Source organism: Crotalus tigris, unplaced genomic scaffold, assembly GCF_016545835.1.
Source record: "Crotalus tigris isolate CLP2741 ecotype Arizona unplaced genomic scaffold, ASM1654583v1 scf7180000019205.210441, whole genome shotgun sequence".
Taxonomy (NCBI): domain Eukaryota; kingdom Metazoa; phylum Chordata; class Lepidosauria; order Squamata; family Viperidae; genus Crotalus; species Crotalus tigris.
The window spans coordinates 137491-153145 of NW_024097433.1; the positions used below are offsets into that span (position 1 = coordinate 137491).

General features: G+C 42.1%; 1 protein-coding gene across 2 annotated transcripts; it reads right to left on the minus strand.

Annotated features, from left to right (window-relative positions):
- Positions 1–218: 218 nt before the first annotated feature.
- LOC120316029 lies at positions 219–4993 on the minus strand. 2 transcript variants are annotated; one of them, XM_039361158.1, is made up of 2 exons: positions 4790–4993; positions 219–1953 (listed from the first exon to the last, which is right to left on the minus strand). In XM_039361158.1, exon 2 carries the CDS (start codon positions 1940–1942, stop codon positions 1010–1012), a length of 933 nt encoding a protein of 310 aa, XP_039217092.1. In that variant the 5' UTR covers positions 1943–1953; positions 4790–4993; the 3' UTR covers positions 219–1009. The 2 variants fall into 2 exon arrangements, with proteins under 2 accessions (XP_039217092.1, XP_039217091.1); XM_039361157.1 differs by lacking the exon at positions 4790–4993 and adding an exon at positions 3852–4458.
- Positions 4994–15655: the final 10662 nt, after the last annotated feature.

Genomic DNA, 15655 nt, shown 5'->3' on the forward strand with positions numbered 1-15655 from the left:
AGAAGCCTAGGACAGGGGTAGGCAATCTTGGCTCTTTTATGACTCGTGGACTTCAACTCCCAGAATTCCTGAGCCAGCGTGGCTCAGCTTGGAAATCTCTCCCTTTCTCCTCAGCATGGCTGGCTCAGGAATTCTGGGAGTTGAAGTCCACGAGTCATAAAAGAGCCAAGGTTGCCTAGCCCTGGACTAGGATATCATAGAAGGAACAGGACACCCAGTAACAATTTAAAACTTTATTTAAGCAATAATCAAAAAGAGAACAGAAGAATACAATATGGAAAATACAGCATTGATGGATTCCTGGATTGGAGATAAAGCGATTGCCCTGCATGATTTTGACCATTAGTTACTTTTTATATATGGAGTTATGATTTATCTATGGCTGTTTACTTAGAGAAGAAATTCTGCAATTATGAACTGATCAAACGTCCTGATTATGTAAAACAAGCAATAATCTATCAGCAACAAAATGATTGATAGGCTCAGTACACTGGTAGGATCCCAGTACTCATGCATGTGGGAAGGTACAGTGAGGAGACGTTTCTGCTTGCAATACAGGTAGTCCTCGATTTACAGCCACTCGTTTAGTGACCATTTGAAGTTGCAGAGGCACTGAAAAAAGTTACTTATGACTGTTTTTCACACAGCCATTGCAGCAGCCCCAGGGTCATGTGATCCAAATTTGGACGCTTGGCAACCGACATGCATTTATGACAGGTTGTGATGTCCCAAGGTCACGTGATCCCCATTTTGCGACCTTTTGACAAGCAAAGTCAATGGGGAAGTGACTCACTTAACCGTGATACAAACTTGACAACTGCAAGTGATTCACTTAGCAATTAACACAAGGAAGATCGTAAAATGGGTCAAAACTCAATTTAACAACTGCCTTGCTGAGCGACAGCAATTGTGATTGTAAGTCAAGGGCTACTTGCTGTAAATCATTTGTCCCTACAGCAGAATCACCAAGCTTCCACCCACACTGGCTTCTCCGATATCGTTCCTTAACTTAGTGCCTTACAAATTGTCTGGCCCACCAAGCCCATCCTCTGCTTTTTACGTTAAATACAATCTTCCCATGATCTTCGTATACGTTGATTTCGTTCTTCCCAGCTTGCGAACGGAAGGTGACATTGCTCCCTCCGCATGAGACCTCCAACACGGCATCGTTCTGCACAGCTTGTGGTTCCTTGGGAAATACCTCTATGGTCTTATTTAGGCACCGCCTCAGCTCCTCTGATCCTTCGCGGGAGGCCAGCTGTTGGTTGACATTCAAGAGGCTGCCAAGGCTGAGTGGTAAATGCTGGCGCCCCAGCCTTGCCACATAGACTTGTGAATTGGTTTCTCTGACCTGATAATGTGTTTGGCCGTCCACCCAGAACACCTCGATATGGTTTTCTCCTTTTCCAGACACGAACTCTTTCCTTGTTCCATTACACTCGAGGATCATCTTGGCATTTTCCTGTAGAATCCGTGGCTCCGACATGAATTCCTTGATCGCTTTGTCGAAGCAATTATCCACAGCTTCACAAAATGGTTCGGATTTCTTGGCTTCCAGCAGGATTGGCACAGTGAGATTTTTAGGGACTGCTTCTGTGTTATCTCCTTTAGCATGGACAATGCTGGGGGGGCACATTGTACCCAAATGGATACATTGTTGATAATAACAAAATAACAAAACAACCAAAACAACCAGGATGAAAGCCCAGGTGAGCCTTTTGATGGGAGGCAGAGTTATTGTGTACTGGTGGGAGGAGCAGAACACATTATTTTTGATGCCGCTCTTTATCTTATGCCATAAGACGGTGGCATAATCATAACACTGATTTTTGTAACGGAGCCCCCAGAGCTTCTTCAGGTAGGAAGATCTACAAACCAGTTTGAGCTCATTACCTTCTTCATCAAGCAGAAATGGCTGAGGGAGATCGTTCTCCTCTTTCATAATGGCAAGAGCTGTCAAGGAAAAAAAACAGTTTGGAATTAGGGACTCCTAAGCCACAAACAGCACCAAACATATTGCCAAAACTGCCACGGTACTGCCAAAGCCTCTAAATCAGTGGTTCTCAACCTTTTTAATGCCATGAGCCCCAACCGGTCATAAGTCGAGGACTACTCAATGGGTCGTAAGTCGAGGACTACTCAACTGGTGCAGCACCGTTTGCAGAATGGGACTTTTGGTGGGCTCAGCAGGGCAGAGACAGCCTGGACAATTCCTATTGGCTTTGGAAAGCCAATAGAATTAGACTCTATTCAAGAGAGTCTATTCTATTGGCTTTCAAAAGCCAATAGAATAAAAGGGAGTAGCACAGCTAAGGAAAAGGGGGGAAAAAATGGCGGACTGCGTTGTTTGGCAATCCCCATGAAATGGTTGTTCGACCCCCACTTGTTCAGTGCCATTTTAAGCACCAACGTAAGAACTACCTGTATAGCCAGAAAAAGTTATTGAAGTTGTGAGATTTCATAGGTCACTACAACAATGCCAGTAACAGTAGCAGGAATACCATTCAAAACCACAAGAGCACTCCATCTGCAGCCACTGTTATTAAAAGAGGGGCAGAGAGAGGACAATGGAGTGTTGGCACAGCATTGTTTCCAAGGATATGAAACAATTTCTCCAAATTCTTTCCCAAATATGAAAGGTGTAGGCAACCTTGGCTCTTTTATGACTTGTGGACTTCAACTCCCAGAATTCCTGAGCCAGCATGGCTCAGCTTGGAAACCTCTCCCTTTCCCCTCAGCATGGCTGGCTCAGGAATTCTGGGAGTTGAAGTCCACGAGTCATAAAAGAGCCAAGGTTGCCTACCCTGGTGTAGGCCATACATAGGGTGGGGAGAAGAAGGCACTGCTCTAATGCTACTAGGGATCTCTTACAGCCCAGTAAAATGCCATTAAAGAAGATTTCTAAGATTATACTTTGCTTGCCACGATATAAAAAAGATGTTGAGAATCTAGGAACAGGGCAGAGAACAACAACAAAGACGATTAGGGGACTGGAAGCTAAAACATATGAAGAACAATTACAGGAATTGGATATGTCTAGTCTAATGAAAAAGACTATGGGGTGACATGTTAGCCATGTTCCAATATCTCAGGGGCTACCACAAAGAAGAGAGGGTCAACCTATTCTCTAAAGCACCTGAAGGCAGGACAAAAAGCAATGGATGGAAATTAATCAAGGAGAGAAGCAACCTAGAACTAAAGAGAAATTTTATGACAGAACAATTAATCAATGGAACGGCTTGCCTCCAGAAATTGTGAGTGCTCCATTACTAGAGTCTTTAAGAAGAGATTGGACAACCATGTGTCTGAAATGGTATAAGGTCCCTTCCAACTGTTATTCTGTCAATCAGAATAATTCGAGCCATGGTATTCCCTGTGACACTCTATAGAAGCTAAAGTTGGGACTTTTAAGAAGCACAATAGGAAGAATATTGATGCCTTTGAACTTTATGTTGGAGAAAACTCCTGGATAGCCAGGAAAACCAACCAATGGATCATCCAACAATCATCCCAGAGTTCTCATTTGAGACACAAAATGACCAGGCTGAAATTATCCTCTTTGGACACATGATGTGAAGACTCAACCCTCTAGAAAAACTTCCAATGCTGGGAAAGTGGAAGGAAGCCAAGAGGAAGACCAGCAACTAACTTAACGGTGGCAATGAGTGTACAGTTGGGAGAACAAGTCAGGAGGGGTAAATCATCACAGAGAAAATCTATGTGACTGCTAGGAGCAGATGATACGATACGTAATCAGACAAAACTTGCAATAGTAATTTAATCTGCAAATCACCAGGGTAGTTTTCAATTTTGATGAGCAAAGGGAAGGAACCAATAAAAACTCAACTCACCTTTGGCCTCCATGTTGCAGAACAGCCTTCCCTAACCTGGCCACCCCTTGCTGCCTTGAATGACTTGGCCAAGATGATGGCAAAAAGGCACCAGATCTGCAACCCTCTCAGTCTTTGCTCTCTACACAATGCACTAGGCGTCCACAGAAATTCGGAATAAAGGAGGATAATTCTCCTCCTCTTGAGACCACTTCAGGCAGCTGATAGGCAGACCATTTCCCAAACCTCACCAGAATGATGAAACGGAAAAGGAAAACGAAACTGATCCACTCTCCAAAACACACACCGCCCCTTGTTATCAGCCAAAAGAGGATTTAACCAAAAAGAAAACCTCCTCCTGCCGGCTGAAAATCTGTTTGTGAAATCTCTTACAAAGAACAAATGTTGCAGTGATTTCTTGCGTTTCTTGGGGAATCTAACTCAGGCATGTGTGAATGCAGGCCCTGCCTCTCATTTCTTTAGTAGTTCCTCCAACGAGCGTCCCCATCCAAAGTGGGTAAGAAAATACATCCCGTGTTAATAAATTCAGAAATTTGGGTTGTCTGCTAAAGGTCGTGCATATCTATGGGGGCTCATCGACGCCATTTTACTAGGAATAGGTACGCCCATTAGGAACTCGACGAAACCAAATCCTAAAACACCGATTTCGCCTGGAGAAAGGACGGCGTCTCTCTCTAGCCAAATGAAATGGGGTGGGGGGGGGGTAAATTGCGCTGCTTTCAAGAACTTTGGGAGGGAAACGATTGCCCCCCGCCTCTTTATTCAACTCTTCTTCGACAGAGACCCGATTTTCCCCCTTCTTTAGCTGATGGAACCGCTCATATCCAGAGTAACAAAGCCCGCAGGCTAGGGAGTGAAAGCGAAGTAAGGAGGAAAGCGAAGCACAATTGAGCCTGTCATCCTATCTGTCAAGATAAGCGATGCGAAACAGGAGTTACCAGACTGCGTCCCCAACAGCGCCAGCGGGGCGCCCTTTTCGGCTTCTCCTCGGGCTTTTCTTCGACGGAACGCTTTCCGAAGGGACGCGCCGCCGACTCGAGACAGAACGCTTCGGACGCGGAACTTAGTCCGGCCAATGGCGAGGAGCGGGGTTTAAGATCGGAGGCGCCTTTCAGGTCCGGCGCCTAGGGGTGGAGGAGGGGTCTGCGCACGGGCGAGATGGCTTCGAAATTATAGTGACGCCTCTCGCCACTTTTACAAAACAGGCTTGTTTCTTTTAATAAAGGAGAATATTTGTAGTTTAGGGTTGAAATGAGTGCTGTCTGAGCTTGGTTGCTTTCTTGCAGATGTTTCATTACCCAAACTAGGTAATATCAGTACTTTTTTTCTTTGGTTAAATTTCTAAGCCCTCTCAAGCGTATCTCAGCGGAGGTATATAGACAACGGTAATCCCAAATACATGAAAATGAAATATTAAACAATATTAGCCTCCTAACTAGTGACTCCAAGCCACCTACAACAAATAAGCAATTTCTGCTCCGTCCACCCCCCTTTTCTTTAGGATTACATCAAACCCACCACCAGAATTCAACATCAATATTGTTCACAGTTGAAATCTGATCAAGGGAGCATTTTCCCCAAATTAGCCCTAGAATTTATGGTGCTACTGTATGTATGTGAGCTAGCATGGCTGAAAAATGAGCGCATTCAGTAACTTAAGAATGCTCCCTGAATGTTTGAGAATGAAAGAGCAGAAGAGGCAGAAGAGAATGGAGAATCCTGCTGCAACCCACAGTGGGAACACAGCTGTCATTCCAGCAAGCAATTATTTTATGTCATCTCGGAGGAATTTTTTGTAACTCCTAGAAAGGCAGTTTTTCCCAGTATGTTGCAATGAGAGTAGGAGCAATTCAATTTACCTTCGAGTTTGGAGGTGGACATCATGAAAAGAACAATCATCCCTGAAAACTAAAACCTGAAGATAACCTGAGAGCCCATATGTCCATCAACTTTTATCAAATATGATATTTCCAACCCAGACAGATTTTCCAGCTGTTTTTTCTGACATGGGAAAAATATTAGATCAAACCTCAAACCCAGAACTGGCAGTTTTATTAAATCAACAGGGACTGGATATGGACAATTTGGTTTTTAGGCCAGTCCTACTGGAACTAAATCTTTGGAAAGAATATTTGCTTTGATCCAGCCCCCACTCTTCCAATAGAATACAGACAGAAACAGATGTGGTGGGTATTGCCTTTTCTTTCTTATTTGGATTAGGAAAAATATTGTTGGGAAAGGGGGCTTTTTAAAGAGTTTGGACCAATACCTCTGAAAGAAAATTTTTCCAAATCAATGGCAGCAATATTACTTACACCATAAATGTCATTCCATTGTGTTTAATGTCAAAGTACATTCACGGAACTACCCATAAGTTGGAACCATCACCTCTGACAGCACACATTTAATCCAGTGTTCATTTAGAGCATATTTTTCAACAGGAGGCTGCCCTTCACAAGACTTTACCAGAGGTTCTCAACCTTGGCAACTTTAAGACTTGTGGACTTCAACTCCCAGAATTCCTCAGCCAGCTTTGCTAGCTGAGGAATTCTGGGAGTTGAAATCCACAAGTCTTAAAGTTGCCAAGGTTGAGAACCCCTGCTTTACACCAAGTAAAGCAATCTGGGGATGTGGCAAAAAAGAGCTATCATATGGTACTACCACAGAATGTCACTCACCACCAGAGTTCAACATCAATATTGTTTCACAGCTGAAATCTGATCACGGAAGGTTTCCCCCAAAATTAACACTAGAATTAACTAATGGTGCTATGTATGTGAGCTAGCATGGCTGAAATGGGGACAGAATAAAAGGCAGTTCTGAATTTTTCATTTGGCTCATATCTGACCAATTTTCCAGATGTTAAAAATGTTTTTATGCCACCTGAGGAAAAGAAAAGATTCTTGCATAGCATTTTTAAAGCCATTTTTCAGAAGAGGAAATAGTTTAGGCCTCCTTCAGAACAAACATTCAGATAGCTGAGGATTATTAACTATATATAATAGGCAAGATATCCTGACAGCAAGAGGGTTCTTTAGGTAACTTGTTAATGTTTCTCAACCTCAGAAACATTAGAATGCATGGATTTCAACTCTTACACTGGGAGAATTCTAGGAGTTGAAATCTACATACAGTATTTAAAAGTGGCTGAAGTTCAGAAACAGTGAGATAGACCAAGGCTAATTATATCTTAGGATAAATCACATTTTGATTCAGGAGAGAATAATTCTCTGTAAGCCAACTGAAAACAGAGTTGTTAAACAGGTTCTAGGAACAACAGCATTTATATTTATACAAGTCAAATATCACAATTGTTTCTGTTGCACAGTATACATGTTAAAGTCAGATCAGTGAAAGGAGGCTGGGATGGTAATTGGACTTTATGGGTAAAAAACAATCTCACTGAAGTTAGTTTCATCTCCAAGTTGATTGATTTCTTTGTTGAACTGAGCAAAGATGCTCATTTCTTGTTCAATAGCTTGGATTCGATCCTCAATAGAAGACATGGTGTTCTGGACCTGATCCACAAGATTCTTTAACATATCCTGGTTGGTCAACACCATTTGCAGAGCTTCTTGATTCTTCTGAATAGCATCTGCATAAGATAAGACATGTAAGTATGATCATTCTAAGAAGGAAAAGAAAAAGAAAATTCCACACTTTTGGTGACTTAGCCTAGGGCTTTTTAACCTTTTCACCCATTGTACCACTTTTAGGATATGGCAACCTCCAAGTACCACCAGTCGCCTAGCAAGGTGTCAAAAACTTGATGATAAAAAAAGGGAAAAAGTGATAAAGTACAGGTAGTCCTCAACTTACAACAGTTTGCTTATTGTCTGTTCGAAGTTATAATGGCACTGAAAAAAGTGCTCCCCAAGCCACAGCCGAGCAAGACACCTGCCTGCCTGCCAGGCCGCGCTCTTCCTCCTGTCTGAGATTTTCATTGTTGTGAGCATTTCTGTTGAGGATTGGCAGCGGGGTGGGGTAGGGGGTGTTTGGTTTTTATTCTCTCCCCGCCTGCTGGGTGGTTGCAGCAGGTTTTTGTCACTTCACATGACCCTGGGACACTGACCATCATAAATATGAATCAGTTGCCAAGCATCTGAATGTAAATCACAAGACCCTGGAGATGCTGCAACATTCCAACTTCTTCTGGGCTCAGCAGAAGCACCAGGATCAGCGCTGAGCTCCAGCTGGAGCCTGGCGCTGATCCTGGCGCTTCCACTGAGCCCTGACAGCTCCAAAGAAGCACCGATCAGCTGGAAAGCAGCACTGATCCTGGCGCTTCTGCTGAGCCCTGACAGCCCTGCAGCTCCAGCCATCTCTCGCTCAGGCTTGTGCGGTGCTGCCACCTGTTCAGCTCATTCCCCTCCCCCACTACCACTTTTCTAGGATGGTCGCATACCACTTGCCAGGTGCCAATGTACCACAGGTGGTAACCGTACCACTGGTTGAAAAGCCCTGACTTAGCCTATTACTGCCCGGTCCCTACAATGCTAGGGAGCCAAGATTTTTTTTTTGTTTAATCCAGAAAGATTCTGATTTATTTCAATCATCACATCTGCAGGCTATTTCTGCTTACTTCCAGCAGTTTGATTCTTACTGGCTCATGGTTGACTCAGCCTTCTCAAGTCAGTAAAATGAGGACCCAGATTTCTAGGGCAATATGCTGACTCTGTAACTACTTAGAGAGGGCTGTAAAGCACTATGGAGAAGTATTTAAGTCTAAGTGCTATTGCTATTATATATATATTAATTAAAATTTATATTATTGATTATATATATTGTGTAGATTGTATGCTCATATAATCTTTGTATAATCACTCTGTACTCTGTACAATCATTCTACACAAAGGTTTATGTTTTCTAGGAAAAGCACACATCCTAAATCTGATGCTTCCTTCCAATGCATTGGATTACCATTGTCCCAGGTGAGACTAGGACAGTGATGGCGAACCTTTTAGAGACAGAGTGCCCAAACTGCAACCCAAAACCCACTTATTTATTGCAGAGTGCCAGGGCTGCATCAGCATTGTGGTGCCCTCAGAAGGATAAATATGCAGATTACGAAAAAAATAAGATATTTGGGAATCCAATTGACAGCGAGATGCATCACTCTGAAAGAAGACAATTATGATAAATTAATGGTGCAAATTAGGTCTGATTTGGGAAATTGGGGGAAACTACAGTTATCTTTAATGGGTAGGATAGCCACCATTAAAATGAATGTTCTTCCGAAAATGTTGTTTCTATTTCAATGCATACCAATTTGGCTCAAAAAGGATTTTTTTACAAATTTGGATAGACTTATTTCAAAATTCATATGGCAAGGGAAACAACCGAGAATCAGATTAAAACTATTACAAGATGCTAGAGAAAGAGGAGGATTTGGCCTACCAGACTGGACAAAGTATTATCAGGCAGCGGCGTTGGTCTGGCTAAGCAAAAATACAAGATTATTAGCACTAGAAGGTCATGACCTACAAACAGGGTGGCATGTTACTTTGTGGGAAGAAAGACATTTAGGCCAGCAACACTTCTGGAAGCATTATATTAGGAGAACATTATTGGATATCTGAAAAAAAAAAGAAATAATTATAGGACAATCCCCAACTGGGTGTCTGTATTAGAAATGTATACACATCCAAATTTGATAAAACGTGGGGGTGCTGTCAGCTATAAAGATATTTTGAATGAGAAAGGAGAATTAAAAGCGAGAAATACCTTAAAGGAAGAAGGAATTGATCTGGAATGGTGGGCGTATCTTCAAATTCAATCCAAATTTAATAAAGACAAAAAGGAACAGGGTATAAAGCAAGACTCTTCAGAATTAGATAAAATCTTATTTAGCAGGGAAGGCAAGACCATAAGTAAATTATATCGATATTTATTAGAGCAAGATATGATTGAGGAACAGGTGAAAGAAATGATGATAATTTGGTGTAAATATTTTGGACACAATATTGATTTGGATATTTGGCAAAGTTTATGGGAAAAAAATCTAAAAATTACTCTAGCAACCTCCTATAAGGAAAACCTCTATAAGATGTTTTATAGGTGGCACCTCCTTCCCACAAGACTAGCACAAATGAACAAGGGGAAATCCTCGATTTGCTGGAAGTGTGAAGAGACCGTTGGGAATTACTACCACATGTGGTGGCAATGCCCAAAGGCACAAAAATTTTGGAACTTATTAAAGAAGTGGTTGGAAGAAATTTTTCAAATAGATATAGAAGCCAAACTGGAATTTTTCTTATTGGGAATTATAGAAAGAAAATATAAGAAAGACACAAATTATTTACTACTGCATATAGTAACAGCGGCACGAATCGCCTTCACTCAAAAATGGAAAGAGAAAGATACTCCAACCGAAGAGGAAATATTATTGAAAATTTTCAATTGCGCTGAAATGGATAGATTTACATGGGAAGTCAAGGACAAAAGTGAAACCAAGTACTATAAAATCTGGGAACAATTTTATGATTGGATAGACAATAAGAGGGTAACCAAGATAAATGTATAGTGCTAGAATAAAATATAGATTATAGACAAATGTATATTTAAAACAGACATATAGAAATAAGGGAAAAAGTGTTAATAGTATATTATAAATAGTGAGCAGAGTTCAAGAACTATATGTCTATATGAGTACTAATACTATTGTAAAATGTTGGAAGATGTATGGAACCAGTGACATCATATCTATGTTCAATGTGTTTTTAATTTTGAATAATTAATAAAATTTTTTAAAAAAGCATTGTGGTGCCCTCAGGGGGGGAATGGGGGCGTGGCCCACTGGGTGGGCATGGCTGCAGTTCTCATGGCAGATTGGGTGGGCATGGCTGGAGTGAGCATGGCCACCTCGATGTTGCTCATGAAGGGGATGCCTGCGGGGGCAGGGCAGGGTTGGGGGAGATCCAGCGGGTCTCTGGCGGGTGGGACGATGGACAGAAGGCCCAGCATAGATGGGGGGAGGCACACAATCCTAGTTGGGACTGGGGGGCCATGACACTGACGAGGATCCGGCTTTCCCTGCTCGGGGTGGCCTTTGGCTTGCCGGGTGTGGGCATGCTATATCACCTCTACTCAATCTTGCTAGCTGGCTGCTTCGCCTCCTTTGTGCCTCGTGGGGCTGCTGCTCTGGGCAGCGGTGGTAGCCTAATGGACCTGTGCAAGCTGCTGGCAGTGGTGGCGTGCGTGCCATAGGTTCGCCGCCACTGGACTAGGATATCAGACTAGATAACAGACTAAGAAAGAGTCAGGATGGACACAGCTCAGACTTCCAACTTATTGTTCAGTGGCATCTTGTCACTTACCATGCATGGCTTCTGGGTCCCACTGGCAACTGCTTGGCTGCATATCAGGGGTAGCTTTCACTGGTGATGCTCCTAAGAAGAGGGAAGGGAGATGTAGCTGGCTTTGTTGGGCCGCCTCATTCAATACTTCTTGATGGTTACTGCCTTTAACAAACAGTTTAAAAAGACATTTGTTCTCATTTTACTGGAACCAGTTTTCTTTTACCAAGTTTCAGTAGAATATTATAAATTACTTTTATTCATGAGCCCTCCCCCCCATTTGCTAAGTGGAAAGTCAACTGTGGATTTTCTTAATGGGAAACTTGATTCATGGTCTTTCTGAACCACAGCTGAGGACAACCGTTTCTGAGCTTACCATGGGGCTTTGTTTTGGATAAGGTCAGGCTGAATGTGTTTAGCTTTTCTGTATACACCCGGGAAATATCAGGATATGCTCAACTCTGGCTAACTCAATTAGCTCAGCTTTCCAGGTTCATACAACCTATGGAAGTTACTAATAACACAGCTAGAGTTATCCAATTTCATTTTTGTGTCCTGTATCACCAAAATGAGATTGGATAATTTCTGCTTCAGAGTGTTGTGTGAACACAGCCATAAAACACTTTGCTGCCAGCGTTTCTTTCCCCATCCTGTCTTTGCAGCTATAAGATTAAAATAACAGGGGCACAATTTCAGGGTTTAAAGCTAAATGTGCAGAATATAAACAAATCAGGAGCACATCCAGTTGAGGAAGACCAAAACTGTATACAAACAGGCAAGTTGAGAATCAGCATTTACAAAGTAACTTCACCCTACTCTCCCCCCCCTAATTATAAAACTTGTCCCTCAGATTATTTGCTCATGTGCAGAGTTCCTCCCTCACTACAAAGCCACCCCAAATTGCCCTTACCTATCTACAAATAAACCATACCCAGTTCCTAACATAATTCCTCACCTGCTTGTATTTTAAATCTATTTTCTAGAAGTTAAGCTTTAAGTCATATTTCATTCGTTTCACTGCAAATGAGGGTCTCCCTTTTATCCATTTAAAAAAACAAACCAACAGCTCTTAGACATCTCTCTCACCCAATTCTACCCGCAAATCTTCTTTCAAAGTCATTGCACTTTCCACCGGCCTTGGCCCCACCTCTTCCACTCGCTTCCCTTCCATCCTCCTAACGCAGAGAGATCCGACCAGCAACCAGCGTTGCTAACAGCTCGAACATTTATACACCACTCAGGTGCATTCATTCTATTACCGCTACCTGTGGGTTCCACTCAGGTCCGATTTGATTGTAACCAATCAGCTTCCAGCAACCTTTCTCTCTCTCCCCCCCCCCCCCAACTTTCTGAGAAACTCGGTTTCAATTCAGGGCTGAGTACCCTGCCTTTCTTCTAGTTTATTAGTCGATTAGACAGAGACGCGAAGCGTTAGGAAATAATACGCTTACTTACTCAGGGTTGGGAAGAAAAATAATGTTGAGGGATTTTAAAAAGTAAAGCATTTATTATGGTCTAATCTAGGCTTTCCTAGAATTAGAAAAAAGAGAGGAAGCACTCAGGAATACTATCTTTCCGATTAACAATTTTTTAGTAAAAGGCATAAACTCTTGATTTTTTTTTCATCGACTAACATGGCGTGTTTAATACGAATATGTTTAAAACAAAGAAGGAAAAGTAGACTCGATTATTTTCACTTCAATCGCTTCTCAGTCCATCATCTTTCTGCTTAGGCTACAGTACTATCACGCAAGAAAAGACCCCCCTTAGCGCCCCCCCCCAAAAAAAAACCAGTTTGAAAACCCTAACCCTTCATCTTTGTGAAGGAATAGTTCAACGATACCTCGACCATTATCTGTGCAGCAAGTGAAGCCTTTTACCAGTCTGGAGATAAAAACAAGTAATAGGAAAAAAAAATCAAATTTGGATACATCAGCTTTTCTCAACCTGGAACTCTCCAGGAGGTTGTGTCAATGACCATAATTCCAAAGTTAAGATCACATTTTTGGGATTAGAGATCCAACACATCTGGAAGGCATGAGGTAAAAATACTGAGTTAAGGCAAAGTAACTAAAAGAAACACATTAAACCACTGATACCTTTAACTCCAATTGTAGTTTCATTCTTTATTGTGGTCCACAAGCTTCAACAATAGTTGATATTAGAGTATAATTAAGTTATTTTTATACAAGTCTTTTAACTGAATTCCAATCCCAGATGGTGAATTTATTATTTTGTGATGTCTCTGCTGCAGGCATGCACATAGTTATATCTTTTTTATCTGATGTGAATTTTGAAGTTCCAAATTCATCAAATAAATCTCTTGCAGTGAATTCTGCAGTTCACATATGTTTGTCATATTATTGTTTCAGCCTCATGTTAGAAGGTGGGGAATACAGTGACTATTAGGAACTGCTGGATAAACCAAAGAATATCCCAACCAAGTGGATTGGATTGATTGGCAGGTTCACACAACACATCTGACTAAAATGGAATTGGATAGCTCAAGGTGTTGTAGGAACCCACTCCCTGACTTAGCATGATATATCAGGCCATTATTATATGATTGGTTGGGGAATTCCTGTTATTTGAATACAATTATATTTTGTTTATAATTCAAATAAAGGATTGTGAGAAAGTAGCGTCAGACTTTGGATTGGGCAAAAGAAAATAGTTTTTTAAAAACGGTAAGTCTTCAGAATAGGAAGCTTTAATTTCCATTTTACAGATGGGGAACCGAGGCTAAAAGACAGTTAACAAACAATAATCATCTGATGATTCTGCTGTTGAAGTAGGATTTGAATTTAAATCACTTGGGTGCAAAAATAAATTCCAACTTTCTACTTTTATCTGGTGATAGCAGTTTTCTCCAAATGAGTGCTGTATGCTTAAAACAAAACATACTTACAAAATAAATGTGAGTTTCACAGACTTTAATGACAAATAAGCATCAGTAGACCTGCAGATGAAATTTCTTTGCAATGCCATGCAAAATTCATAAATTTTAAGTTGACTTCTGAGCCCTCTAAAACAGGGCTTTTCAACCTTTTTTTAGAATATGGCAACATCCGAGTACCACTAGTCGCCTAGCAAGCTGTCAAAAACTTGACCAAAAAAAAAAAGGGAAAAAAGTGATAAAGTACAGGTAGTCCTCGACTTACAAAAGTTCGCTTAGTGACTGTTCAAAGTTACAATGGCATTGAAAAAAGTGCCCCCCAAATCACAGCCGAGCAAGATACCTGCCTGCCCACCCGGCGGCATTCTTCTTCCTGTCCGAGGTTTCCATTGTTGTAAGCATTTCTGTTGATGATTGGCAGCGGAGGTGGGGTGGGGGTGTTTGGTTTTTGTTCCCCCCGACTGCTGGGTGGTTGCAGCAGGTTTTGGTCACTTCACATGACCCTGGGACACTGTGACCGTCATAAATATGAATCAGTTGCCAAGCATCTGAATGTAAATCACAAGACCCTGGAGATGCTGCAATATTCCAGCTGATTAGTGCTTCTTCTGGTCTCAGTAGAAGTGCCAGGATCAGTGCTGCTTTCCAGCTGATTGGTGCTTCTTCAGGGCTCAGCAGAAGCACCAGGATCAGCGCCGAGCTCCAGCTGGAGCCTGGCGCTGATCCTGGCACTTCCACTGAGCCCTGACAGCCCCAAAGAAGCGCCGATCAGCTGGAAAGCGGCACTGATCCTGGCGCTTCTGCTGAGCCCTGACAGGCCTGCAACTCCAGCCATCTCTCGCTCAGGCTTGTGCAGTGCTGCCACCGGTTCAGCTCATTCCCCTCTCCCGCTACCACTTGTCTAAGATGGTCGCGTACCACCTGCCAGGTGCCAATGTACCACAGGTGATACCCGTACCACTGGTTGAAAAGCCTTGCTCTAAAATATTATTCTGTGTTGGAAATTAGAGAAGCAGAATTGATATTTGTAGCAACAGTTCTTATGCTTGATTCCACTGCTCTCCTCTCAATTAAAATCCATCCATTCATTCATTCCATTTCTTTAACTACCCATCTCAGTCAATGATTCTGGGTGGCTTACAGTTCAAAAAAATATATTACAATCAAAATACTAAAAACATTTAAAAAAACAATAGAAACATCCAAAATAAATACATATAGCAGCCAAGACACTTGGCCAATTAGCTATAGGCTCTTAATACATTTGGTGCCCCAGGCTCAGGAACATAGCCAGGATTTTAGGGCCTATGAAAGGCTAACAGGGTTGGGGCCATTTTAATCTCTGAAGGGAAGATGGTCCATAGATCAGGGGCCACTGAAGAAAAACTCCATCTTCTAGTCCCCATCAGCTGTGGCTGACAGGATCTGTTGCATGCTGCTCAACCTGGTTCGATAGGTAGAGACTGTTGGGAAAAGGTGATACCTCAGGTACCCTAGTACAAGCCATACAGGCTTTTAAAGCTAATCACTGGAACGTGAACCCAGAAACACCGGCAACCAATGCAGCTCACGCAGAAGTGGTATAATGTGTGCTACATATCTGGCATCATTTA